Source organism: Aethalodelphis obliquidens, unplaced genomic scaffold (genome assembly GCF_003676395.1).
Source record: "Aethalodelphis obliquidens isolate GAN/ISIS:26980383/991018 unplaced genomic scaffold, ASM367639v1 scaffold56, whole genome shotgun sequence".
Classification (NCBI taxonomy): Eukaryota; Metazoa; Chordata; class Mammalia; order Artiodactyla; family Delphinidae; genus Aethalodelphis; species Aethalodelphis obliquidens.
The window spans coordinates 12,346,338-12,373,263 of NW_020838000.1; the positions used below are offsets into that span (position 1 = coordinate 12,346,338).

General features: G+C 39.7%; 1 protein-coding gene across 1 annotated transcript in view; it reads right to left on the reverse strand.

Moving 5' to 3' along the window:
- CPNE4 (copine 4) overlaps positions 1-26,926 on the reverse strand; it is a 573,815-nt gene that overhangs the window by 116,420 nt on the left and 430,469 nt on the right. Inside the window, exon 7 of the mRNA XM_027086619.1 lies at positions 26,043-26,132. Within this exon, the coding sequence (XP_026942420.1) occupies positions 26,043-26,132 (90 nt within the window). The remainder of the gene's footprint in view (positions 1-26,042; positions 26,133-26,926) is intronic.

Sequence of the window (26,926 nt, forward strand, 5' to 3'; positions counted from 1 at the left end):
AGATATCAATTACAGGAAAAAATCTGCAAGAAATACAAACACATGGAGGCTAAACAATACACTACTTAATAACCAAGAGATAACTGAGGAAATCAAAGAGGAGATCAAAAAATACCTAGAAACAAATGACAATGAAAAGACAATGAACCGAAACCTATGGGATGCAGCAAAAGCAGTTCTAAGAAGGAACTTTATAGCAATACAATCCTACCTTAAGAAACAAGAAACATCTCAAATAAACAGCCTATCCTTACACCTAAAGCAATTACAGAAAGAAAAACAAAAAACTCCTCAAATTTAGCAGACAGAAAGAAATCATAAAGATCATATCAGAAACAAATGAAAAAGAAATGAAGGAAGCAAGAGCAAAGATCAATAAAACTAAAAGCTGATTCTTTGAGAAGATAAACAAAATTGATAAACCATTAGGCAGACTTACCACGAAAAAAAGGGAGAAGACTCAAATCAATAAAATTAGAAATGAAAAAGGGGAAGTAACAACTGACACTGCAGAAATACAAAGGATCATGAAAGATTACTACATGTAACTATATGCCAATAAGATGGACAACCTGGAAGAAATCAACACATTCTTAGAAAAGTACAACCTTCTGGGACTGAACCAGGAAGAAATAGAAAATATAAACAGATGAATCATAAGTACTGAAATTGAAACTGTGATTAAAAATCTTCCAACAAACAAAAGCTCAGGACCAGATATCTTCATAGGCGAATTATATCAAACATTTAGAGAAGAGCTAACACCTATCCTTCTCAAACTATTCCAAAATATAGCAGAGGGAGGAAAATTCCAAACTCATTCTACGAGGTCACCATCACCCTGATACCAAAATCAGACAAAGATGTCTCAAAGAAAGAAAACTACAGGTCAATATCACTGATGAACATAGATGCAAAAATCCTCAACAAAATATTAGTAAACAGAATCCAGCAACACATTGAAAGGATCATACATTATGATCAAGTGACATTTATCCCAGGAATGCAAGGATTCTTCAATATACACAAATCAATCAATGTGATACACCATACTAGCAAATTGAAGAATAAAAACCATATGATCATTTCAATAGATGCAAAAAAGCTTTCGAGAAAATTCAACAGCTATTTATGATAAAAACCCTCCAGAAACTAGGTATAGAGGGAACTTACCTCAGCATAATAAAGGCCATATACGACAAACCCACAGCCAACATTGTCCTCAATGGTGAAAAACTGAAACCATTTCCACTAAGATCAGGAACAAGACAAGGTTGCCCACTCTCACCACTATTATTCAACATTGTCTTGGAAGTTTTAGCCACAGCAATCAGAGAAGAAAAGGAAACGAAAGGAATACAAATCAGAAAAAAAGAAGTAAAGCTGTCACTGTTTGCAGATGACATGATATTATACATAGAGAATCCTAAAGATGCTACCAGAATACTACTAGATCTATTCAATGCATTTGGTAAAGTAGCAGGATACAAAATTAATGCACAGAAATCTCTTGCATACCTATACACTCATGTAAAAAAATCTGAAAGTGAAATTAAGTAAACACTCCTATTTACCATTGCAACAAAAAGAATAAAATACCTAGGAATAAAGCTACCTAAGGAGACAAAAGACCTGTATGCAGAAAACTATAAGACACTGATGAAAGACACTGATGAAAGAAATTAAAGGTGATACAAATAGATGGAGAGATATACCATGTTTTTGGATTAGAAGAATCAACATTGTGAAAATGACTCTACTACCCAAAGCCATCTACAGATTCAATGCAATCCCTATCAAATTACCAATGGCATTTTTCACAGAACTAGAATAAAATATTTCACAATTTGTTAGAAACACAAAAGACCCCAAATAGCCAAATCAATCTTTTTTATTTTTTTGCTGTACGCGGGCCTCTCACTGTTGTGGCCTCTCCCATTGCAGAGCACAGACTCCGGATGCGCAGGCTCAGCGGCCATGGCTCATGGGCCCAGCTGCTCTGCGGCATGTGGGATCTTCCCGGACCGGGGAACGAACCCATGTTCCCTGAATCAGCAGGTGGACTCTCAACCACTGCGCCACCAGGGAAGCCCCAAAGCAATCTTGAGAAAGAAAAATGGAGCTGGATGAATCAGGCTCCCTGACTTCAGATTATACTACAAAGCTACAGTAATCAAGACAGTATGGTACTGTTACAAACACAGAAATATAGATCAATGGAACAGGATGGAAAGCTCAGAGATAAACCCACGCACATATGGTCACCTTATATTTGATAAAGGAGACATGAATATACAATGGAGAAAAGCAGCCTCTTCAATAAGTGGTGCTGGGAAAACTGGACATCTACCTGTAAAAGAATGAAATTAGAACACTCCCTCACATCCTACACATAAATAAACTCAAAATGGATTTAAGACCTAAATGTAAGGCCAGACAATATAAAACTCTTAGAGGAAAACATAGGCAGAACACTCTATGACATAAATCACAGCAAGGTCTTTTTTGATCCACCTCCTAGAGTAATGTAAATAAAAACAAAAATAAAAAAATGTGACCTAATGAAACTTCGAAGCTTTTGCACTGCAAAGGAAACCATAAACAAGACGAAAAGATTACCCTAAGAATGGGAGAAATTATTTGCAAATGAAGCAACTGACAAAGGATTAATCACCAAAACATAAAAGCAACTAATGCAGCTCAATATCAAAAAAACAAGGAACCCAATCTAAAAATGGGAAGAAACCCTAAACAGACATTTCTCCAAGAAGATATACAGATTGCCAACAAAGACATGAAAGAATGCTCAACATCACTAATCATTAGAGAAATGCAAATCAAAACTACAATGAGATATCATCTCACACCAGTCAGAATGGTCCTCATCAAAAAATCTACAAACAATAAATGCTGGAGAGGGTGTGGAGAAAAGGGAACTCTCTTGCACTGTTGGTGGGAATATAAATTGATACAGCCACTATGGAGAACAGTATGGACGTTCCTTAAAAAACTAAAAATAGAACTACCATACCACCCAGCAATCCCACCACTGGGCATATACCCTGAGAAAACCATAATTCAAAAAGAATCATGTACCACAATGTTCAGTGCAGCTCTATTTTCAATAGCCAGGACGTGGAAGCAACCTAAGTGTCCATTGACAGATGAATGGAGGAAGAAGATGTGGCACATATATACAGTGGAATATTACTTAGCCATAAAAAAATGAAATTGAGTTATTTTTATTGAGGTGGATGGACCTAGAGTCTGTCATACAGAGTGATGTAAGTCAGAAAGAGAAAAACAAATACTATATGCTAACACATATGTGGAATCTAAAAAAAAAAAAAAATGGTCATGAAGAACCTATGAGCAAGATGGGAATAAAGACACAGACCTGCCATAGAATCGACTTGAGGACACAGGAAGGGAGAAGGGTAAGCTGGGATGAAGTGAGAGAGTGGCATGGACATATATACACTACCAAACGTAAAATAGCTAGTGAGAAGCAGCCGCATAGCATAGGGAGATCAGCTCGGTGCTTTGTGACCAACTAGAGGGGTGGGATAGGGAGGGTGGGAGGGAGAGAGACACAGGAGGGAAGAGGTATGGGGATATATGTATATGTATAGCTGATTCACTTTGTTATAAAGCAGAAACTAACACACAATTGTAAAGCAATTATACTCCAATAAAGATGTTAAAAAAAAAAGTAATTGTGTCAGTGACTAGCCATGGAAGAGTCTGAGTATTATGAGGAACTGGAGTGAATGAATAAATAACTTAGTTTTGGCAAGAGGGAAACAATAGATGCAGATACTGAGAAATTTTAACGTGGAGATGGGTGAATTGAAGGAAAGATGTTGTTGAGGTTGTCTCTTGACTGCTTCTTCAGTATCAGTGATTCTCTGCATGTGAACTCTGGACCAGCAGCATCAGCATCCCGTGGGAACTGTGAGAAATGGAAATTCTCCAGCTCTACCCTGTACTGACTGAATCAGAAACTCTGGGGTTAGAGCCCATATATGTGTGTTTTAACAAGCCCTCCAGGAGATTCTGATGCATGCTCAAGTTTGACAACATTGTTCTAGATATGTTGACCTGTGAAAAGGTCTGTTGAGGTTTGGTATGTTGTACACCTCCAAGAGTTGGTTTCATTATTGGGAGCAGCAGGGATGAGTGAATTTTAAAAGAGTGTATGAAGAGGGCCAGCTGGTTTCCAGGGGAGATGAGCTGGAGGTAACTCTTCCTGGCAAGTCCATTTAGTGATTTTACTCTTTCGTGAGATAGCTGTCATAACATATTTTAAATGAGAGTGCAACCAGCCATGCTGGATGGTCAACAACAATAAAATTTGGGTAGATGTTTAATTGCCAAGGGAAAGACAAGAACAAAAAGACAAGGAAATTATAGAAAATGTTCTGAGGATCAGAATATAGAAGATAGTCCTTCCTTTTTTCACCCACTCTGGGACTTAATTGAATCCTGCTTGTCTTACTCACCCTACCTCCATCTCCTGATTTTTTCCATTGAAAATCTCACAGCTTACAGATGAGCTAGAATTTATCATTCTTAGTCCTAGACTTGGTTCTAGCTATTTCAGAGATTGTCTAAAGGAGGTAAATACCTGAGCAGGAAATATGCTGTGAAATGAGATCCTTGACATTTGGAAAATCCTTAAGGCTGCTTTCCTTCCCTTTCCTTTTCTGAGAGGAATTTAGGTCCCTTTGGCCTCCAAAAGGTATGCTGTGAGATCCAGGTGAGGCAAAGATCTTGTTTATCATCTTTGTGGCTTTCATTCCAGGCCCTCATTCTGAAGAAGTGTCTTTCCCTATTGGTTTCTCCCTCATCCAGACTCCTCCCTTCCTTTCTTTCCTTCTTGCAACCCTACAGGGCTGGTGCAAGGAAAGATGTGCTTTAATTTGAGGGAGAAAACTATTAGGAGAGAGTATGATTGTAAATGTGCTGTAGTGGGGTGTTCTCCAAGACACTGACAATGAGGAAGGGACATTTCTATAATGCATTTATCTTTGCCTTACATAAAGGTGGTACCCTAGGTCAAAAGTGATGAGGTGGCAATAATAAGTTAATCAGCAGTGTCAATATATGTGAGGGTAAGAATAAGTAGATGAGAGGAGTGTTTTTCTTGGAGACTTTAAAAGGGCAGACCAAATAGCAAAAACTTGGCAGGAAGTCTTCCAAAAGATGTCGCTAATGTAACTAGGCATGCATACACACCATCCATCCATGCATCCATGCATGTATTCATCCAACCATCCATGCATGCATGCATCCATCCATGTACCCATGCATGCATCCATCCATTAGGCATCCACTATATGCCCAGCACTGTTTTAGGAGCTGAGGATATAGAGGTGAATTAGATAGGCCAATTCTTTTCCCTTGGACTTTGGTACTTGCATTTCAGTATAGCAGACAGACAATAAACATGTAAAGAAATAAACATGATGATGACAGATGATGGTAAGTGCCATCAGAGAGATTAATGGGGTGATGAGATGGAGAGTACTTGGAGGAAGGTATGTATGAACCATGAGCTCTGGGAAGGCATCTCTGAGCAGTTGGGTTCTGAGCTGACATCTGAAATTTAACAATGTGCCAGCCATTCAGAGATGGAGAGGGAGCAAAGGAGGACAGATAGGAATTTCAGGCATGTATCACTTTCTAGAAATATGAACTAGGGGGCCAATGAGTTTAAGAAAAAATATCCATAACCTGGAAACAAGTCAAGCGTGTGACTGCAAGTCCTTTCAATGGCATACTGAAGCTTTGCTTAACGGGCCCAAGGATGATTGATTTTCCTACAAGAATGTACCATTGCATGATTTTGCTCTTTATTATTTATTAATTAAGAGCTCAGACTCTGTGAAGTTATATATGTTAAACTTACATATGATGCAATGATTTCTATCTAGTAGCAAAGATAACCCTGAAGTTTATGATTTATTGCTGTGAAGGACACTGATCAATTTTGTGTTTAGAAATCTTAGTCATGCTTAAAGAAAAAGACTGTGTAAAACCTATCCATCTTAGAAAATAGCTTATCATCGTATTGGTTTCCTCATTCATGAATGAGTTGATTAAAATCTTTGACACATGATCATTGATAGTTGGATGGGTTATGCTTTTAACTTTTTGGAAATTATATTTTGACAAGACTCACCATGGCTGATCCCAGGGCTCTGAATTCCAGAGATCAGCCTTAATGAGTTCATGTATTCTGCCTTTTAAAAGGCAAATATCCTATTAACTTTATCAAACTCTCCAAAGGGTCTTTGTGTCCAACTGCTGACCACAGTACAATCTCTGAAGACTCCTCATATGCCCTGGCCTTGATTTTTCCATGCTCACCAAGCAATGTTCTGATGGCTAACTCTGCTTCACAAAAGTTTAGACATCAGGGAAGGAGTATGGTGGAGCATGCTTATAGTTTTTATTAAATAAATAATAAATTATATTAAAATTTTTATAAATTCATATATTGGCCTCCTGATGTATACATCTGACTCTTACATGAGTCACTTTTTCCAGGACCCATCAAGTGTGAGTGGTTGTCTAATCAAAGAAGCTGGAGACGACAGCTGGTGGACAGGACCTGGGCTGGAGCTGTCTAGCTGAGTGGCCACGCTAGGTAACACAAGGAGGCATCTCACTTGTTTCTAACTCATTGGGTAGAGACCAGGGTAATGATCATTCTAGCTTTCTTCTCCTTATTGGGATGGCTCAAAGGCATCTGCATCCTCTGCCGTGAGTTTAAGGTCACAGGAAGGAAGGTCCTCACATGCTCCCAGGGGACAAATACTTTATTTCTTATAATGTCAGTCAGTCTGTTCTCCCCTGACAGTGGTTTCATGTGGTCCCCAGAGACAAAATCTTGGCCTTTCCGAACACTTTTTGGAAGTCTGAGCACCTTATAGCAGCTGGGGTTTCATGAGCACCGTGGTCATGAAAATATGCTGACACCTCCCCCAGCTCCTGAGGAGGAGGGCCTGTGGGACTGTTCTGCCCAGCACCTAAGAAAGGGTCATTTCTCTTGGCCTCAAGAACTCTATAAAAGCTGTCCTTCTTCCTAAGAGAGAGCTCTCTTAACGTTTTATTTGAAAATTCTATTGAAAAGACTTTCCACAAGAAATGTCCAGGATGGCTGCAGATTGCAATACTTTTTCCAAAAAACCTACATTCCTCTTTAATGTTTAAAATGTGGGAGAGTAGCTGAATTCCCTACAGAAACGGACTCAGTACAACGGCCTCTCGGGATGTCAACCCAATTTGTGAAAACCTTCCTATTGACAAGGCTACATTTCAAAACATTTCCAAAAGTGCAAAAATGAAAATTGAGATCTTGAGGCAACATTTTCAGCTTCAACGTTAACAAAGTGGTGCAATGAACGATGAAAAGTGTCATAAATAAACCCAAACACACAAGCAAATAAGAGCAACCGGCATAAGAGAATGTCCATGTTGCCCACACACAGCATTATTCAGATGGGACAGGGAGCCCCATCGGGTTGAATTATGCCTCAGTGATGCACAGAGCATCCTCATACTTTCCTTAGAACATTCCCTCCCCATCATCATTCAGCAACTTGGTCCAGCTGCCTAGTTCTCCCCAAGCATCTTCCCAGGAGCTGGTTAGCTATCTTAATTTTCAGTGCAGATGCAGGCATAGAAGGGTTAAATAATGTGAGGAAATTGCTTCTCCTCACAACAATAAATCACGATTTATTGGAATAGATGTTCTCTCTAGCAGGAAAATGTCCACCTTGGAAGACAACACGGCTCCCTCTTCACTTTACACGAGAGATCTCACCAGGGCACTGATTAGTGTTTATTTGGTTCTTTTAGTTCAGAATTTCAAAGTATTTTCCAAAGGTAATTTCCTCAAAAATCTTTTTTGAGTTAATCAGACAGAGCTTGACCAGACAGAGATTGACCATTTTCCCCAAAAAACAGTTGTACCAGATCATGCCAACTCTTCTATGCTTTTCACTCATAACGGTGCAATGAAGGACCTCCCCTGTACCCCACAAGGGTTTCTGAGAGGGAACAGGAGGAGTCTGGGCATCTGCAGAGCTGCCACACCCTCATCCCAGGCTGCAGTGAGAGCAAGAGCCATCCTAGGTGAGGTTTGCCAGGTATGGGCAGCACTCAAATGCTCGTTAGTACAGTAACGCCAAGCAGGTGTTCCACGAGAGGCAAGTTCAAAGTCACATCAAACAGGAAGGAGATTCTTTTTTCACACACTTTTTTTTTTTTGTGGAGAAAGATACATAACATAAAGTCTACTTTTAACCATTTTAAGTGCACAGCTCTGTGGTATTAAGTACACTCACATTGCTGTGCACCCATCACCACCATCCACATCTGGAACTTTCCCATCTTCCCCACTGAAAATGTATACCCATCAAGCACTAACTTGCAAAGTTCTTTTTTTATGTAAGACCAGATTATATAGTTTCCTGGGGAGAAAAAACATAGCACTTGCTTTGACAAGGTGTTCTCTCTTCTTAGATATTGAGGAAATTAGACTTGATTCTCACTGATGAAAAGATTATCTCTGCATGGCAGTACCTACTTTTGACCTCATTTTCAGGACACCCATTCCTCCCCCTTTGGAACTTGGCAGAGGAGGACTCCCATGAGCAGTGGAGGCTTGACACATGAAGGGGTGAAATTTTCTCCTGGGATGGTGTTTATTGGAGAGAAGGAATGTGTTCCCAGCATGGGATGAATGAAAATAGGAAGGCTTCCTGAAGAGAAAGAGAGGAGAGTGTGGGCAAGGATGACTTTGGCCACATATGGGCAGTGGGTTACTCTCTTGAACATCACAGGTACAGAATATTCCACCATCACAGAGAGTATTACTGGATAGAGTCAGACAGACATGACTCTGGTTATGTCACTTGCAAGTTCCATGGATTTAGTCAAGTGATTTCAGTTTTCTCATCTGCAAAATGGAATATTAACAGTGTCTCCCCATGGAAGAGCCAGCTCGATAGTCACCAAAAACGACCTAAAATCCAACTAGACCACATTTCTCAGCCGCTCTTGCAATTCAGTGTGGCTGTATGACTGAGTTCTAGTCATTGAAATATAGGGAGCAATGTCAAGTGCTGTTTTCAGCTGAAACTTCTAGAGAGAACATTCTTCACATTTTTTTTTTTTTTTTTTTTTGCGGTAGGTGGGCCTCTCACTCTTGTGACCTCTCCTGCTGCGGAGCACAGGCTCTGGACGCACAGGCTCAATGGCCATGGCTCATGGGCCTAGCCGCCTCGCGGCATGTGGGATCCTCCAGGACCAGGGCACAAACCCGCGTCTCCTGCATCGGCAGGCGGACTCTCAAGCACTGCGCCACCAGGGAAGCTCTCTTCACATTTTTTTTAACGTCTTTATTGGAGTATAATTATTTTACATTGTTGTGTTACTTGCCGTTGTATAACAAAGTGAATCAGCTATTCGTATACATATATCCCCATATCCCCTCCCTCTTGTGTCTCCCTCCCACTCTCCCTATCTCATTCCTCTCGGTGGTCACAAAGCACCGAGCTGACCTACATGTGCTATGCAGCTGCTTCCCACTAGCTATCTATTTTATATTTGGTAGTGTATATAGGTCAATGCCACTCTCTCACATCGTCTCAGCTTACTCTTTCCCCTCACTGTGTCCTCAAGTCTATTCTCTACATCTGTGTCTTTATTCTTCCCCTGCCCCAAGATTCTTCAGAACCATTTTCTTTTAGATCACATATACATGTGTTAGCATATGGTATTTGTTTTTCTCTTTCTGACTTACTTCACTCTGTATGACAGACTCTAAGTCCATCCACCTCACTACAAAAACCTCAATTTTGTTTCCTTTTATGGCTGAGTAATAATCCATCGTATATATGTGCCACATCTCCTTTATCCATTCATCTGTTGATGGACACTTAGGTTGTTCCATGTTCTAGCTATTGTAAATAGTGCTTCAAAGAACATTGTGGTACATGACTCTTTTTGAATTATGGTTTTCTCAGTGTATATGCCCAGTGGTGGGATTACTGGGTTGTATAGTAGTTCTATTTTTAGTTTTTTAGGAACATCCATACTACTCTCCATAGTGGCTGTATCAATTTATAATCCCAACAACAGTGCAAAAAGGTTCCCTTTTCTCCACACCTTCTCCAGCATTTATTGTTTGTAGATTTTTGGATGATGGACATTCTGACCAGTGTGAGGTGATACCATATTGTAGTTTTGATTTGCATTTCTCTAATGATTAATGATGTTGAGCATCCTTTGTGTTTGTTGGCAATCTGTATATCTTCTTTGGAGAAATGTCTATTTAGATCTTCTGCCCATTTTTGGATTGGGTTGTTTGTTTTTTTGATATGGAGATGCTTGAGCTCCTGTATATTTTGGAGATTAATCCTTCGTCCGTTGATTCATTTGCAAATATTTTCTCCCATTCTGAGGGTTGTCTTTTCGTCTTGTTTATGGTTTCCTTTGCTGTGCAAAAGGTTTTAAGTTTCATTAGGTCCCAGTTGTTTATTTTTGTTTTTATTTCCATTTCTCTAGGAGGTGGGTCAAAAAGGATCTTGCTCTGATTTATGTCATAGAGTGTGTTCTGCCTATGTTTTCCTCTATAAGTTTTATAGTGTCTGACCTTACATTTAAGTCTTTAATGCATTTTGAGTTTATTTTTGTGTATGGTGTTAGGGAGTGTTCTAATTTCATTCTTTTACAGGTAGCTGTCCAGTTTTCCCAGCACCACTTATTGAAGAGGCTGTCTTTTCTCCATTGTATATTCATGCCTCCTTTATCAAAGATAAGCTGACCATATGTGTGTGGGTTTATCTCTGGGCTTTCTATCCTGCTCCATTGATCAATATTTGTGTTTTTGTGCCAGTACCATACTGTCTTGATTACTGTAGCTTTGTAGTATAGTCTGAAGTCCAGGAACCTGATTCCTCCAGCTCCGTTTTTCTTTGTCAAGATTGTTTTGGCTATTCAGAGTCTTTGGTGTTTCCATACAAATTGTGAAATTTTTTCTTCTAGTTCTGTGAAAAATGCCATTGGTATTTTGATAGGGATTGCATTGAATCTGTAGATTGCTTTGGGTAGTATAGTCATTTTCACAATATTGATTCTTCCAGTCCAAGAACATGGTACATCTCTCCATCTGTTGGTATCATCTTTAATTTCTTTCATTAATGTCTTATAGTTTTCTGCATAGAAGTATTTTGTCTCCCTAGGTAGGTTTATTCCTAGGTATTTTATTCTTTTTGTTGCAATGGTAAATGGGAGTGTTTCCATAATTTCTCTTTCAGATTTTTCATCATTAGTGTATAGGAATGCAAGAGATTTCTGTGCATTAATTTTGTATCCTCCAACTTTACCAGATTCATTGATTAGCTCTCATAGTTGTCTGGTGGCATTTTTAGGATCTCTATGTATAGTATCATGTCATCTGCAAACAGTGACAGTTTTACTGCTTCTTTTCCAAATTCTATTCCTTTTATTTCTTTTTCTTCTCTGACTGCTGTGGCTATGACTTCCAAAACTATGTTGAATAATAGTGAGAGTGAACATCCTTGTCTCATTCCTGATCTTAGAGGAAATGCTTTCAGTTTTTCACCTTTGAGAATGATGTTTGCTGTGTCTTTGTCTTATATGGCCTTATTATGTTGAGGTAGGTTCCCTCTATGCCCACTTTCTGGAGTGTTTTTATCATAAATGGGTGTTGAATTTTGTCAAAAGCTTTTTTCTGCATCTATTGATATGATCATACTGTTTTATTCTTCAATTTGTTAATATAGTGTATCACATTGATTGATTTGTGTATATTGAAGAATCCTTGCATCTCTGGGAAAATTCCCACGTGATTGTGGTGTATGATCCTTTTAATGTGTTGTTGGATTCTGTTTGCTAGTATTTTGTTAAGGATTTTTGCACCCATATTCATCAGTGATATTGGTTTGTAATTTTCTATTTTTGTTGTATCGTTGTCTGGTTTTGGTATCAGGGAGATTGTGGCCTCATAGAATAAGTTTGGGAGTGTTCCTTCCTCTGCAATTTTTGGTAGAGTTTGAGTACGATGGGGGTTAGCTCTTCTCTAAATGTTTGATAGAATTCACCTGTGAAACCATCTGGTCCTGGACTTTCGTTTGTTGGAAGATTTTAAATCACAGTTTCAATTTCATTACTTGTGATTGGTCTATTCATATTTTCTGTTTCTTCTTGGTTCAGTCTTGCAAGGTTATACCTTTCTAAGAATTTGTCCATTTCTTCCATGTTGTCCATTTTATTGGCCTAGAGTTGCTTGTAGTAGCCTCTTAGGATGCTTTGTATTTCTGCGGTGTCTGTTGTAACTTCTCCTTTTTCATTTCTAATTTTATTGATTTGAGTCCTCTCCCTCTTTTTCTAGATGAGTCTGGCTAATGGTTTATCAATTTTGTTTATCTTCTCAAAGAACCAGCTTCTAGTTTTATTGATCTTTGCTATTGTTTTCTTTGTTTCTATTTCATTTATTTCTGCTCTGATCTTTATGATTTCTTTCCTTCTGCTAACTTTGGGTTTTGTTTGTTCTTCTTTCTCTAGTTCCTTTAGGTGTAAGGTTAGATTGTTTACTTGAGATTTTTCTTGTTTCTTGAGGTAGGCTTGTATAGCTATAAACTTCCCTCTTAGAACTGCTTTTGCCATATCCCATAGTTTTTGGATCACCGTGTTTTCATTGTCATTTGTCTCTAGGTGTTTTTTGATTTCCTCTTTGATTTCTTCAGTGATCTCTTGCTTATTTAGTAACGTATTGTTTAGCTTCCATGTGTCTGTGTTTTTTACATTTTTTTCCCTGTAATTCATTTCTAATCTCATAGTGGTGTGGTCAGAGAAGATGCTTGATATGATTTCAATTTTCTTAAATTTACTGAGGCTTGATTTGTGACCCAAGATGTGATCTATTATGGAGAATGTTCCATGTGCACTTAAGAAGAAAGTGTAATCTGCTGTTTTGGGATGGAATGTCCTATAAATATCAATTAAATCTATCTGGTCTATTGTGTCATTTAAAGCTTCTGTTTCCTTTTTTATTTTCATTTTGGATGATCTGTCCATTGGTGTAAGTGAGTTGTTAAAATCCCCCACTATTATTGTGTTACTGTCGATTTCCTCTTTTATAGCTGTTAGCACTTGCCTTATGTATTGAGGTGCTCCTATGTTGGGTGCATATATACTTATAATTGTTATATCTTCTTCTTGGATTGATCCCTTGGTCATCATGTAATTTACTTCCTTGTCTCTTGTAATATTCTTTACTTTAAAGTCTATTTTATCTGATATGAGTATAGCTACTCCAGCTTTCTTTTGATTTCTATTTGCATGGAATATCTTTTTCCATCTCCTCACTTTCAGTCTGTACGTGTCCCTACGTCTGAAGTGGGTCTCTTGTAGACAGCATATACATGGGTCTTGTTTTTGTATCCATTCAGCAACCCTGTGTCTTTTAGTTGGAGCATTTAATCCATTCACGTTTAATGTAATTATCGATATGTATGTTCCTATGACCATTTTCTTAATTGTTTTGCGTTTGTTTTTGTAGGTTCTTTTCTTTCTCTAAGTGTTTCCTACTTAGAGAAGTTCCTTTAGCATTGTAGAGCTGGTTGGTGGTGCTGAATTCTCTTAGCTTTTGCTTGTCTGTAAAGCTTTTGAGTTTTCCATCGAATCTGAATGAGATCCTTGCTGGGTAGAGTAATCTTCGTTGTAGGTTGTTCCCTTTCATCACTTTAAGTATATCATGCCACTCCCTTCTGGCCTGTAGAGTTTCTGCTGAGAAATCGGCTGTTAACCTTATGGGAGTTCCCTTGTATGTTGTCTGTCATTTTTCCCTTCCTGCTTTCAATAATTTTCCTTTGTCTTTAATTTTTGCCAATTTGATTACTATGTGTCTCGGTGTGTTTCTCCTTGGGTTTATCCTATATGAGACTCACTGCGCTTCCTGGACTTGGGTGGCTATTTCCTTTCCCATGTTAGGGAAGTTTTCGACTATAATCTCTTCAAATATTTTCTATGGTCCTTTCTCTCTCTGTACTCCTTCTGGGACCCCTATAATGCGAATGTTGTTGCATTTAATGTTGTCCTGTAGGTCTGTTTGGCTGTCTTCATTTCTTTTCATTCTTTTTTCTTTAGTCTGTTCCGCAGCAGTGAATTCCACCATTCTGTCTTCCAGGTCACTTATCCATTCTTCTGCCTCAGTTATTCTGCTATTAATTCCTTCTAGTGTAGTTTTCATTTCAGTTATTGTATTGTTCACCTCTTTTCATTTGTTCTTTAATTCTTCTAGGTCTTTGTTAAACATTTCTTGCATCTTCTCAATCTTTGCCTCCATTCTTTTTCCGAGGTCCTGGATCATCTTCACTATCATTATTCTGAATTCTTTTTCTGGGAGGTTGCCTATCCCCACTTCATTTAGTTGTTTTTCTGGGGTTTTATCTTATTCCTTCATCTGGTATATAGCCCTCTGCCTTTTCATCTTGTCTATCTTTCTGTGAATATGGTTTTTGTTCCACAGGATGCAGGATTGTAGTTCTTCTTGCTTCTGTTGTCTGCCCTCTGGTGGATGAGGGTATCTCTGTATTTAATTTTTGATAGTTTGACTAATATGTGTTTTGGTATGTTTCTCCTTGGATTTATCCTGTATGAGACTCTCTGCACTTCTTGGAGTTGATCGACTATTTCCTTTCCCATATTAGGGATGTTTTCAACTATAATCTCTTCAAATATTTTCTCAGTCCCTTTGTTTTTCTCTTCTTCTTCTGGGACCCCTATAATTCAAATGTTGGTGAGTTTAATGTTGTCCCAGACGTCTCTGAGACTGTCCTCACTTATTTTCATTCTTTTTTCTTTATTCTGCTCTGTGGTAGTTATTTTCAGTGTTTTATCTTCCAGGTCTCTTATCCTTTCTTCTATCTCAGTTATTCTGCTACTGATTCCTAGAGAATTTTTAATTTCATTTATTTTTTTCATCATTTTTTGTTTGCTCTTTAGTTCTTCTAGGTCCTTGCTAAACTTTTCTTGTATTTTTTCCATTCTATTTTCAAGATTTTTGATCATCTTTACTATCATTACTCTGAATTATTTTCCAGGTAGACTGCCTATTTCCTCTTCATTTGTTTGGTCTGGTGGGTTTTTACTGTGCTCCTTCATCTGCTGCATATTTCTGTTTTCTCATTTTGCTTAACTTACTGTGTTTGATGTCTCCTTTTCGCAGGCTGCAGGTTCATAGTTCCCATTGTTTTTGTGTCTACCCCCAGTGGGTAAGGTTAGTTTAGTGGGTTGTGTAGGCTTCCTGGTGGAGGGGACTGGTGCCTGTGTTCTGGTGGCTGAGGCTGGATCTTGTCTTTGTGGGGGGCAGGACCACATCTGGTGGTGTGTTTTGGGGTGTCTGTGAATTTAGTATGATTTTAGGCAGCCTCTCTGCTAATGGATGGGGTTGTGTTCCTGTCTTGCTAGTTATTTGGCATGGGGTTTCTAGCACTGGAGCTTCCTGGTCGTTGAGTGGAGCTGGGTCTTAGTGTTGAGATGGAGATATCTGGGAAAGCTCTCGCCAACTGATACCATGTGGGGACAGGAGGTCTCTGGTGATCCAATGTCCCGAGCTCGGCTCTCCCACCTTAGAGACTCAGGTCTGACACCCGGCTGGAGCAGTAAGACCCTGTTAGCCATATGGCTGCTAGTGTTGGAGGGTCTCCTGCAAAAGTGGGGGGTGGCTGTGACTCACCGCAGGGATAAGGACACTGGCAGTGGAAGTCTGAGAAGTACTCCTTGGCATGAGCCTTCCCAGAGTCTGCCATTAGCCTCACTCAAACTTCTATGTAATATTGGATGTCAGACAACATTGAAGAAAAGTCTACTGTTAAATCCATTGCCTTTTACCTGTAGAGCCTTCAGTAGATTTTCTTTGATTATACAGGGCTTCAGCAAATACACCTCCTATGTACCCTAGGTCGAGGCATCAAACGAGCCTTCTTAGGGAGGTAAGAACCAGGTGGAATCTTGAAGGACAAGCCATGATTGGCCAGGGTGCAGCAAGCCAGAACCTGCGATGCCAAAGTTTGCATCAGAGAAAGGCTTTATTCATGAGGCAGCCAAGTGAGGAGATGGGTGAACAAATCTCAAATCCCTGTTGGCAAAGTTGACGAGCTCGAGATGTTTTTGGGATAAAGCTTGGTTGTGGGGAAAGTGGGGAAAAGTGATTGGAGATAAGAAAAAGCTGAGGCACTCCTAGTTCTATACAGGCACAACTAAGCTACCGGCTTCTTCATGGGCCGCGCATCCCTCTCCACATTTTTTACCCTTTTACCTGTGGATACAAATAACAGTGAGGCTCTAAGGTATGGAGGAGCCACAAGATAGAAGCAACTTGGGTTCTGAATCACTGCACACAGGAGAGGCAGACACTGATTAGAAATCTTTAGTTCTGATTGTTATGTGAGTGGGAAACTAATATTTCATGGGGGCACTTTGTTACCACAGTATTGTATAACCTAGGATAATTATAGGGTTAAATGAAGTCACTTAAGCAGTGTCCAGCGAAGCAACTGGGAGCTGGTGGGTGAATGCTCGGTGAATGTTAGCTGTCCTTCAATAGTTAAGGACAAGAACGATGGAGCATGAGAGAGCTGGGTTTAAACTAAGCCTGCACTACTTCACTGTGTAATCTTCAACAATTTCCTTAAACAAAGAGTTTTGAATTCTTCATCTGTAAAAAGGGGGATAATATTAATGAAAAGGAAAAATATTAAACTTAAGAGAATATGTAGTTTTTCTCTCATTCAGAAGTTTCTCTATTCCTGCACGATTTAACAGTATTTAAGCTGGCTGTTGCTTTTCCTTGCTGCAGTACTGTATAGATTACAGATCTCAGTAGAGGCAGGCTGCTGGGCTCAGGTGCCATTTACTTAAGTGGCATTGAGAATTCCTGTGTCAGAGCTGATCCAACACAGAGACACCTTGGTGAGTTTGCAGTCCTCTGGTAATTGCAGGGCATCTAGGCTGAGTGGGATATCGAGAGTCATAAAACCAGCAACCCTCGAGTCCAGAGGACATCAAGAAAGCACTTACATTTTAACAGATCTCAACAAAGCTTCATAGGACCATGAGCCACACCCAAATTTTTCCCTTTCCATTATAAGGTAGGTAGAGAAGGAAGTAAACTTGCTTCCACCCACCTGGGAATGTCAGATTCTTTACTACAGGTGTTTCCAGCCACACTGAACATAGCAATGAACCCCTAAATTCCAAATTTCCATGTTTTGTAGCAAGAATCAGGAAATGCTGGTGTAAGCCGTGGGCTCTCTAATGATTGAAGCCCTTTCCATGAATTTGGGGGAACTATGGGGCTGAACTGAGGCCACTGTCAAGGATTGAGATCTGGGGGTTGGAACTGGGGTGGGGTTTCTTCCTTTCTAAGCAGTAAGAGCCAGAGGTTTATTAGAGAAAATCAGGATGAAACAAGTATGGAACTAAGTCCAAAGGATCTGAGGCCAAATAAGAGGTACTTAGGGGTCCAGGATTTAGGAGTCATATGGGGTTGGGAATAAAGGGGGAATGTCCAGGGCAAACTCCAAGAACACACTCCAGGAGTCCAATCTGTTTGGCAGTTGTGAGCCAGTCTGGCTCAGAGAGTAAGCAAAGACAGTGAATTTGTGGAGAAGATGGCTTGGTCACACCTGAGAAGGGAGGATGGGAATAGCTGGATAGAAGCCAAGGATGAATGAATGTTAGGATTTCATACAGGAGGAAGAGCAAATATATACACACATTAGCTTTGCAGTAAGGTGGCAGGAAAAACACTGAGCTACCTAAGAGAGGTGCCAAGAAGTCAGCTAGGTTTGCATAATCAGTGGGAAGACACTGTTTCTCCATGTGCTCTTGGCAAATGGCCTGCACAAGAATTGTTTAGGAAAACCATTAAACTGAAGATTCCGGGACCACTGGGATTCTTATTCAACAGAGCACTTTTCTGACCTGCCGGGAATCCAACTTTGGGGTGTCAGGAGGGAGCTTGTGAACATGCTGTTTTAAATCACCCAGGAAGCACTACAGAAGAAGGGAGGGCATGAAGAATGAGCAAGATATTAGGTGGGTAAAAATGCCATTTATGGTTGCTTTAGACTTGTGTCCGGGCCTCCTCTCAATCCTCATGGCCTCCTGAGTTTCATCACCTCTGCTTTGATTTTGGGGACTTGCTTCTCCTTCTTTTCTGCTATTTCCTTCTCCTGGTTCTGTCTTGCTTGTATCCACCCCACTAAGACCTCAGCTAATAACCTGGGCCTCTCTCCAGAATAAGGCCTGGGGGCAAGTTTATACAGAAGCAACTGGTCCTCCTCACCCTAGATCCCTCTTCAAGGCAAGTGGCTTCTATCAATTATCCTCAGAGGATGTCTGATAAACTCTAGGGGAAAGTCTCCAAGTTACCTGTGCAGTTTGAGCACCAGAGAAAGGGACAGGAAATGACCTCAAGGTGCTTACATGGTATTTGTCTTGATTGTTCTGGCATGACCTTTCCCCCAGTACTAGGCACGATTAGGGTGTTAATAATACTTGCTGGTGGTCCCTTCTCCTCTTTCTTTCTAAGATCCCCATCTGGAAGAATCTATTCTGAATACCAGCACTGTCTCCTAACAAATATGTACTGGGTATTAATAATGTGTTGATAAAAATCAAAGGAAATTATTAATACCATATTTCATAGAATCAAAGATGCACATATTTATTTTCTTAACAACCACAAATTGATAGAAAACACTGTGTTATAATTTCATTGAGAGTGTTTTTTCCCCTTTAGTGGTATGGTGAATAGTTGATAGTTTCTCAGACTTTATGAAATATGTTACATAGAGACAAGTCTTCTTTCTGTTAAATGTTTGAATGATGATAAGCATTTTGGTTGAGTGAGAGTAATGGGATAAATCATCCTTTATCAGCATGATTTATTTTCTAAGAATACAACAAAATAGAGGCAGTACGATTCAACAAAAAGCATGAAATTTGACATTTGACTGCATGGGGTTTTGAGTCTCAGTTTCTTCATCTGTAAAATGAACACAATGGAATCTACCTCACAGTATGGTTAGAAGTAAATGAAGTTGTGATTTTGATAAGGACTCTAATATGCCATAGAAATCATGGATAATTTCATTCAATAGCTAAATATTAAATACATTTCATTAAGTAGCTACTATTAAATATTAAATATATATTTCATTAAATAGCTAACATTAAATATTAAATATATGTCATTAAACAGCTAGTATTAAATATTAAATATTAAATACATATATTTCTTTAAATAGTTAATATTAAATGTAACCCTAAATCTACTTAGGAAGTAATGCAATGTCTTTTACATAGTTCAGAAGACATTTCAGCTTGTTGCAGGGTTGTCTCTTGAGTTACCGAGAAAGAATCCTCTCTGAATCCTACCATAGGTACTTAAGGCTCAGTAGATGTGGCTGAGAAAACTCTAAGCCTCTGACACCTTCACAATTACTTTAAAAAATTAACCTCTGTCAGAATTAATGGAGAAACACCAGAGCATTTTCCATCATACTGGTGAATAAGACCAGAGGATGCCCTCCATCTCTACTACTATTTAACATTGTGTTGGGAGCACTGGTACACACAAATAAAGAAAAGAAATAAGGAGAACGACTAGTTAAGTAAGTAGGGGCAAAACTATCTCTATTTCCATATGATCTATATTTTAAAAACTCCAAAAAATTAACAGAAAATTAGTATAAACAACAATAAAATTTAATCAAATAGTTATTTAAGAAAACAATTCAATAGCTTTTATGTATACAAACAATAGTTGTTAGAAGGTGTAATGGAAGAGAAAGAAAGAAACAAACAAACTAGGCATAAACTTAAAAACAAACATTCCAAACCTCTAAGAGGAACAGTAAGTGCTCCTGCAAACACAAAAGGAGACTTGAATGAACTGAAAGACGAGCCATGTTCTGGGCTGGAAAGACAATATTAGAAGAGATTTCTGCAAGAGGGAAGAGATATAGGAACATATGTATATGTATAACTGATTCACTTTGTTATAAAGCAGAAACTAACACACCATTGTAAAGCAATTATACTCCAATAAAGATGTAAAAAATAAAAAAGAAGAGATTTCCTTTGCAATCTCAATAAAAATACTATCAGTTTTTTTTTTATTCTGGTACTAGTTGCTTATAAAGCTTAATGGAAAGAACAACAAGCAAAATATCCAAGCAGACCTGAAGACCCTTAAAAATACAAGGAATACAGAAGTGAGAGAGGCTGGTTCTATCAGGTATTAAAATGTGCTACAAAATGATTACCTGTAAGGGAAGAGAGTAAAAACTAGAGAAACAGGAATGGGAGCTAAACTTTTCTGAATATACTTTGTTTTGTAGTTTTGACTTTAGAATCATGTAAACATTTTATATAATTATAAGACAAAATTAAACTTGAAAAAATAAATTCTAAATGCTGAAAGCAAAATGAAACAAAGGAACCCAACCGTTCTATGGGTTAGAGCTTCAACTAGAGAGGAATTGTCTCTAGACTTTAAAGTATGAGTTAGCATCTATAGAGAGATACATATCTTACAGAAAAAAAGAATTTCAAAATTTCAGAATTCATGAATTAAAAAACTTCATACCAGAAAGCAAAGAAACTATTAAGAACTCAAGAGCCAACTTGAAGTGGTTTTAACTGGTTAAACAAGGGACGATACAAGATTTCAAAGGAATAATTATAACTGAAATAGATTGAAACACTGGGATATATTAAAAAATCCATGAATTCTTAATAATAGTGAGGGACCCCATTAGTCACCTATGAAGGATGCTAGAGAAGTAACTTGTTATTCTGAAAATTGTTTGAAAAAAAGAAAGAATAAAGCATTTTCCAGCCTTTCTTGTACAAATCACACCTCAGGGAACCAAACAGCTGTTAAAGGGAGCTCTTCTTTATAGAAGAACTCTAAATAACAGATAAAGAAGGAATAATAGAATTAGAAAATTACCATTTTGGAAATTCTAATGAAATAATGAATCTAGGCAATGCTCCTCAATAACTTTTAAGACCATAAAAGAGCACCATCCCTTGTAAAACGCTCTTGCTACAAAACAGCCACTGAATCTGATCAAGTCCCAACTAGCTGTTTACAGGGAACACAGAGTGGGGGAAATGTGACAGAACAAACCAGCCTGATTTCTTCAAGTAAAAGAAGTTTCTTCAAGTTTCTTTAATTAAATTGCAAGGAAAAAGAAAAAAAAAGAGGGAGAGAGAACTAACAGATTGAAAGAGACTTCAGAGACATTTCAGTCAAATGCAATGCTTGGACCTTGTTTAGATTCCAATTTGAAAAAAAAACTATTAAGTAAATTAGATGGTCACATATGAATAGTGGCAGAACATTTGCTGGCATTAAGGAAGCTTAGATAATATTCCAGGTATAGAAATAGGTTTGTGGTTATGTTTATAGAAAGATTCCTTGTCCTTTAGAGATACATATTGCAGTATTTTCAGATGAAATGGTATGGTGTTTGGGAGAGGACCCCATAGTGACTTACATTGGCCCCAGGCCCTTTTGCCTTCATGGACCCCCTCTCACCATAATAGATTTTGGGGATCCTAAAAATGTTATTGTTTTCTGATGTGAGAAAAAAATGGAAACATTTTATTCAACCTTACAATTTCATTTTTCCTTCTGACTTTAAAAGAAATTAAAACGTTCTTGTAGGTTCTTAAAAGTATCATGTGTTCTGGCACTATGCTTGCTTTACCTAATGAATGAGTGAGCCCTGGTCTGAGATTGGCTTCAAAACGATCTAGTGGTAGTTGGGGGGGGGGGGGGGGGACAGAAAATGGGAATTGGGAGTAGAGATGAAATAAAATTGGCCACAAGTTAATAATGGTTGAGGCTGTGTGATGGGTGTGGGGAGGGGGGTGGGTTATCATAACCCACTACTTTTATGGATGTTTAAAATTTTTCATAATAAATAAATTAAAGCATCAATTTCTGAAAAGTACTTATTTGAATGCTTTTAAAAAATTTTTCCCATAAAGGAGGAAAAAAATAAATAAAACCAAAAGAAAAACCTGGTTTTATTTAAACTTGGTGCTAGTGTGGACCCTTGAATAAAAGAGATTTAAAGATATCAAGTCTCGGGGCTTCCCTGGTGGCACAGTGGTTGAGACTCTGCCTGCTAATGCAGGGGACACGGGTTCGAGCCCTAGTCTGGGAGGATCCCACATGCCGCGGAGTAACTAGGCCCGTGAGCCACAACTACTGAGCCTGCACGTCTGGAGCCTGTGCTCCGCAACAATAGAGGCCGCCACAGTGAGAGGCCTGCACACCGCGATGAAGAGTGGCCCCCGCTTGCCACAACTAGAGATAGCCCTCGCACAGAAACGAAGACCCAACACACAGCAAAAATGAATTAATTAATTAATAAACTCCTACCCTCAACATCTTCTTAAAAATATATATATATATATATATCAAGTCTCATTTGGGACAAAGACCTCATTATTAGAGTTTTGCCAAGACTGAGAATCTAAATGGACAGAGGGTTTTAAAATGTTTTCTTTTCTGGTCTTTTTTTTTTTTTTTTTGATGTGGACCATTTTTAAAGTCTTTATTGAATTTGTTACAATATTGCTTTTGTTTTATGTTTTGTTTTTTTGGCCGTGAGCCATGTGGGATCTTAGCTCCCTGACCAGGGATAAAACCCACACCCCCTGCATTGGAAGGCAGATCCTTAACCACTGGACCACCTGGGAAGTCCCCAAATTTTTTAATTTAAAAGTTCACTTTCTGGGTTTTTTTGGTGGTGAGGAGTTGCTGCCTGCCAATATGGTACCATTTTATTTCAAAGAAAGCTGAATGGGAACAACATTATGAGCATTTCTCAGTGGCCTTTGTGATGAAATAATCAATACAAACAAAGGGCAATACAGGAAGTCTCTCCAGCTTTTCAGAAAAGCTGCTTTTGGTGATTGTGAGCAGGTGAGTGATGATATTGGGTTTGTTACCTAGTGAGCTCAGCACACCTGTGTGGGGGGATTCCCCCTTCCCCCCCACTGCACCCGCCAGTGACGCGCTGCTGACCTCTTAGCACCTCCCTGCTCCTCTGTCCATTCACTCCAGAAACAGTTACTGAGTATCTGCTCTGTGCCGAGTGCTGGGCTGGATGCCTGGATACACAGGGGAAAAAACATGGTTCTCACCCTGAAGGGGCAAACTGGGAAGAAAGAGTCACCTGCTGGGGAAAGAGATGGAAACGGAAATGTTCCAAACAAGTGAAGTATCTCTATGAGGTGGGTACAGAGGGCTAGAGGGCACCCATAGAAGCTAAAGAGATCAGGGAAGGTTTCTGGAAGTGGAGGGATATTGGAGAGACCTGAAGGAAAGTAGCAGATGATGATAATCCAAGAAAAGCAGAAGAATGAAGAAGGCATCAGGCAGAGAGAGGCATGTGCCAAGCCCTGAAGGCTTGGAGAGGGCAGGGTGGGTATGAGTGCTGGGCAGAGAAAAGGTGGTGGAGGGGAGGCTGGGTGGTGGAAAGTGGTGGGGGGCACTGAGCCGCGGAAGGACTGTAATGAAGGAGCAAATATCTGTACCAGGAGTTCTCAGTGTGGACTGGGACCAGCAGCATTAGTGTCACTCAGGAATTGTAGAATGCAAATTCTCAGGCTCACTCCAGACCCACCTAATCAGAAACCCTGGGGATAACACCTAACAATCTGTATTTTAACAAGCCTTCTAGGTGATTCTGATGCATTGGTCTAAATGATTTTACCCTCCAGGGGACATTTCATAATGTCTGAATACACTTTTGGCTGTAAGACTGATGGGGGTGAAGTATTACTACAAGTGTTTAGTAGCCTGGGATGCTGCTAAACATCCTACAATGCACAGGACAGGTCCCCACAACAAAGTCCAAATGTCAATGGTACAGCTGTTGAGAAATCCTGATCCTCCCTTTCTCTGTCTCTCTCTCCTTCCTTCCTTCATTCCTTTCCTTTTCCTTCCTCCCTCTCTCCCTCTCTCTCTTTCTCTCTCTCTCCTTTATTCCCACTTGTCCTCTACAGACAGCAGAGCACTCAAAAGGCCACAAAATGCTCCTTTTCTGCATTTTAATTTATTCAGTTACAGATAACCCTCCCCTTTTATCTGATAACTCACCATGACTAAGTTGACCTATGGCTAATGTAGGCATTATCTTATTTCTGCCCCAAAGGGTCCATTTATCTCCCTGGGACTGGGATGGGGTGGCTCAGAGTATAGGTGACAATCCCCAACCCAGGCCTGAAGCCGTAGGTCTTGGTAACTGTGAATATGAGCTTATACACGAGGCCCAAACAGCCAGGAGTCCTGATTTTGGCATGAAAGACAATTCGAGTGGGAGTGGAGGCTCCCACAGGAGATATTAGGGACAACTCTGAGCAGCTCCTCCAGACCACAGAAGTAAGCATGTCCACAGATAGTACAAAGTCCAAACAAAATGGTTTTAAACAAAGATGTAAAGTCACATTAAGAGTTTGGGACTAACCAATGGATAGGATTCTAAACTGATGGATGACATTGACAAATGCAAATAATTATATCCATTAGAAGAAGGTTTACAGGGCAAAAAGAGTGAGGAAAGTGTAAAGTTACAAAGACAAACATTGGCAGTGCCCATCTAACACTTTCCAGGGGAGTCGGTGCCCCCAACATGAATGTTTAGTCTGCCTAACAGACATATAATCCCATTTGGGTGGTAGGTGTCCCAGGCTTTTAAGGTCTCAAGCCATTAACCACCTCCATTATCCAGATTCCCTGGCTCTGCTTTTAGGCTGTCACACAACCTTCTGAAAACTGTCTTCCCCATGGTTTGCCCACATGGAGAAAATGCTCTGGTAAAGCTGATATGAATGTTGAGTCTGCTTGAGGGTCATGTTTCTCACTGAACATGAACCTGTTGGCCTTTTGATTTATAGCTCTGGCCTCTATTGAATTTACTCAGTCGTCCTGAGTTGGTAGAGTCACCTCTGGGACACTGACAACATGGAGCTTCTGGACTTCCAAGGTAGAGAGAGGGCCAGACAAGGGACCATAAGGAATGACTCTGGGAGTCTGCTTCAGGCACTTAGCCTATTGTCCTCCTTTGATCGTCCTGACTTTTATAATGAGCCTTTTCTTCCAACTTCTACATTCCCATGATACTCAAAAAGCCTGGGTGGTAGACTGAAAAAAGTGGCCACCATACTCTGCAGCTCCTCCCGCCAAGAGGTAGAGTCCATGTTCTATTTCCTCATCCCTGAATCTGGGATGGCTGTGTGACTGGCCAATAGAACGCAGAGGAAGTGACCTCATGTGAGTCTGAGACTGGGCCTCGAGACGTGCATGTTTTGTCCTGGCTCTTTTGGACCCTAAGGTTGCTGAGTGTGTAAGTCAAGCTAGTCTGCTGATCGATGAGAGACAAATGGCCCCGCCACCCTGATCATTCCAGATGACAGCCAGACAAACTCCAGAAGCAGAGGTGTCCTGCTCAGGTACAGCTGACTGCAAATACATGAGGAAGTCCATGCAAGACCAAGAAAAGAGCCTCCTAGATGAACTCAACTTGACAATGTACAGAATCATAAGCTAAATAAATGGCTATTGTTTTAAGCATTAAATTTTGGAGTAGTCTGTCATGCAGCGGTAGATAACTGATAACAACAGTATTTGTGTTTTTAATAACTCCCAAATATACCCTGAACTTATTGCCACAGTTTCTCTCCTAGAGGCCATGGGATTTGCCACTTAACGTAACATGATTGAGATTTATCTCATGTTATCTCAGGAGCTTCGATGGCTCCAGCAGAAAGGAGAGCCCTTGTTTCTTCCATCAAGATGCTAAGAGATTTGGGTAAATGATACAGAAGATTTTGGGTTTGCCAACATTCACTTGAAGAGAAAGAGGAGGGGTAAATATGTAAAATTACATTTCTCAGACAGACAGATTTCTGACCTTCAGCCGGCGGTCGGGATCTCCACTGCATAGAGAATTTACTGATACTTTGAATGATTTCCAGGCTGGGCTTAAGTTATTCATCACAACCTGAGGAAAAAAAGAGAGGAGTGGTGGGTGGGAGAGTAAGTGCTTGACATTTTCACATTTCAACATAAAAACTGCTTGAGAAACACTGTGGTGCTTATGATAAGGACAATTGTCTGGAAAAGGTGCCTTAATGAAAACTTGGAGTAGTAAACCTTTCAAGGGTGCCCACTAGGTGGATCGTTATGGGCAGAACTCTTGCGGTCACTGGCCTGGCTGTTATTTCATGAATAATGACAATAATATTGTCCAGTATGTGGATGCTGGAGAAGACCCCTTCTATATCAAAAGGGGTTGGGATTAAGGAGATGGGCTGCCTCTGCCTCTGATAAAGTATCGCCAGTTCTGTAGGACTGTCAGTCCTATGGCATAGATTCTCTTCTAATGAGGTCAGCATACGTAAAGCCTATTGGTGTGTGTGTGGGGTGTGTGGCAGGACAATTCTGCTGCTGAAGAACTGAGCAGTCTTTGGTGACCTGTGACCTTGGTTAGATCAGATTGCAAGTCAGAAGAAAAGTTTCTAGAAGAAAAATCCCAGGAATACATTTATACTAGGTATGCTCGGAAGGCATAACAGGGCAGATCTTCAGGATCACAAACTAAGACTGCAATATTGTGAAACCCTTTTAAAAGCAGTTTACTAATCATGAACTTGGCTAAATCCTGCCTGAGAGTCTATTCGAGTCAAGTCTTATTCTGCCATCAGATGATTCAGTAATTCAATTTGGTTTAGCGTATGAGTATTTGCTCTGTGCCTAAGATTGTACTGTGTACTCTAGGGCAGGGGCTACCAAAGT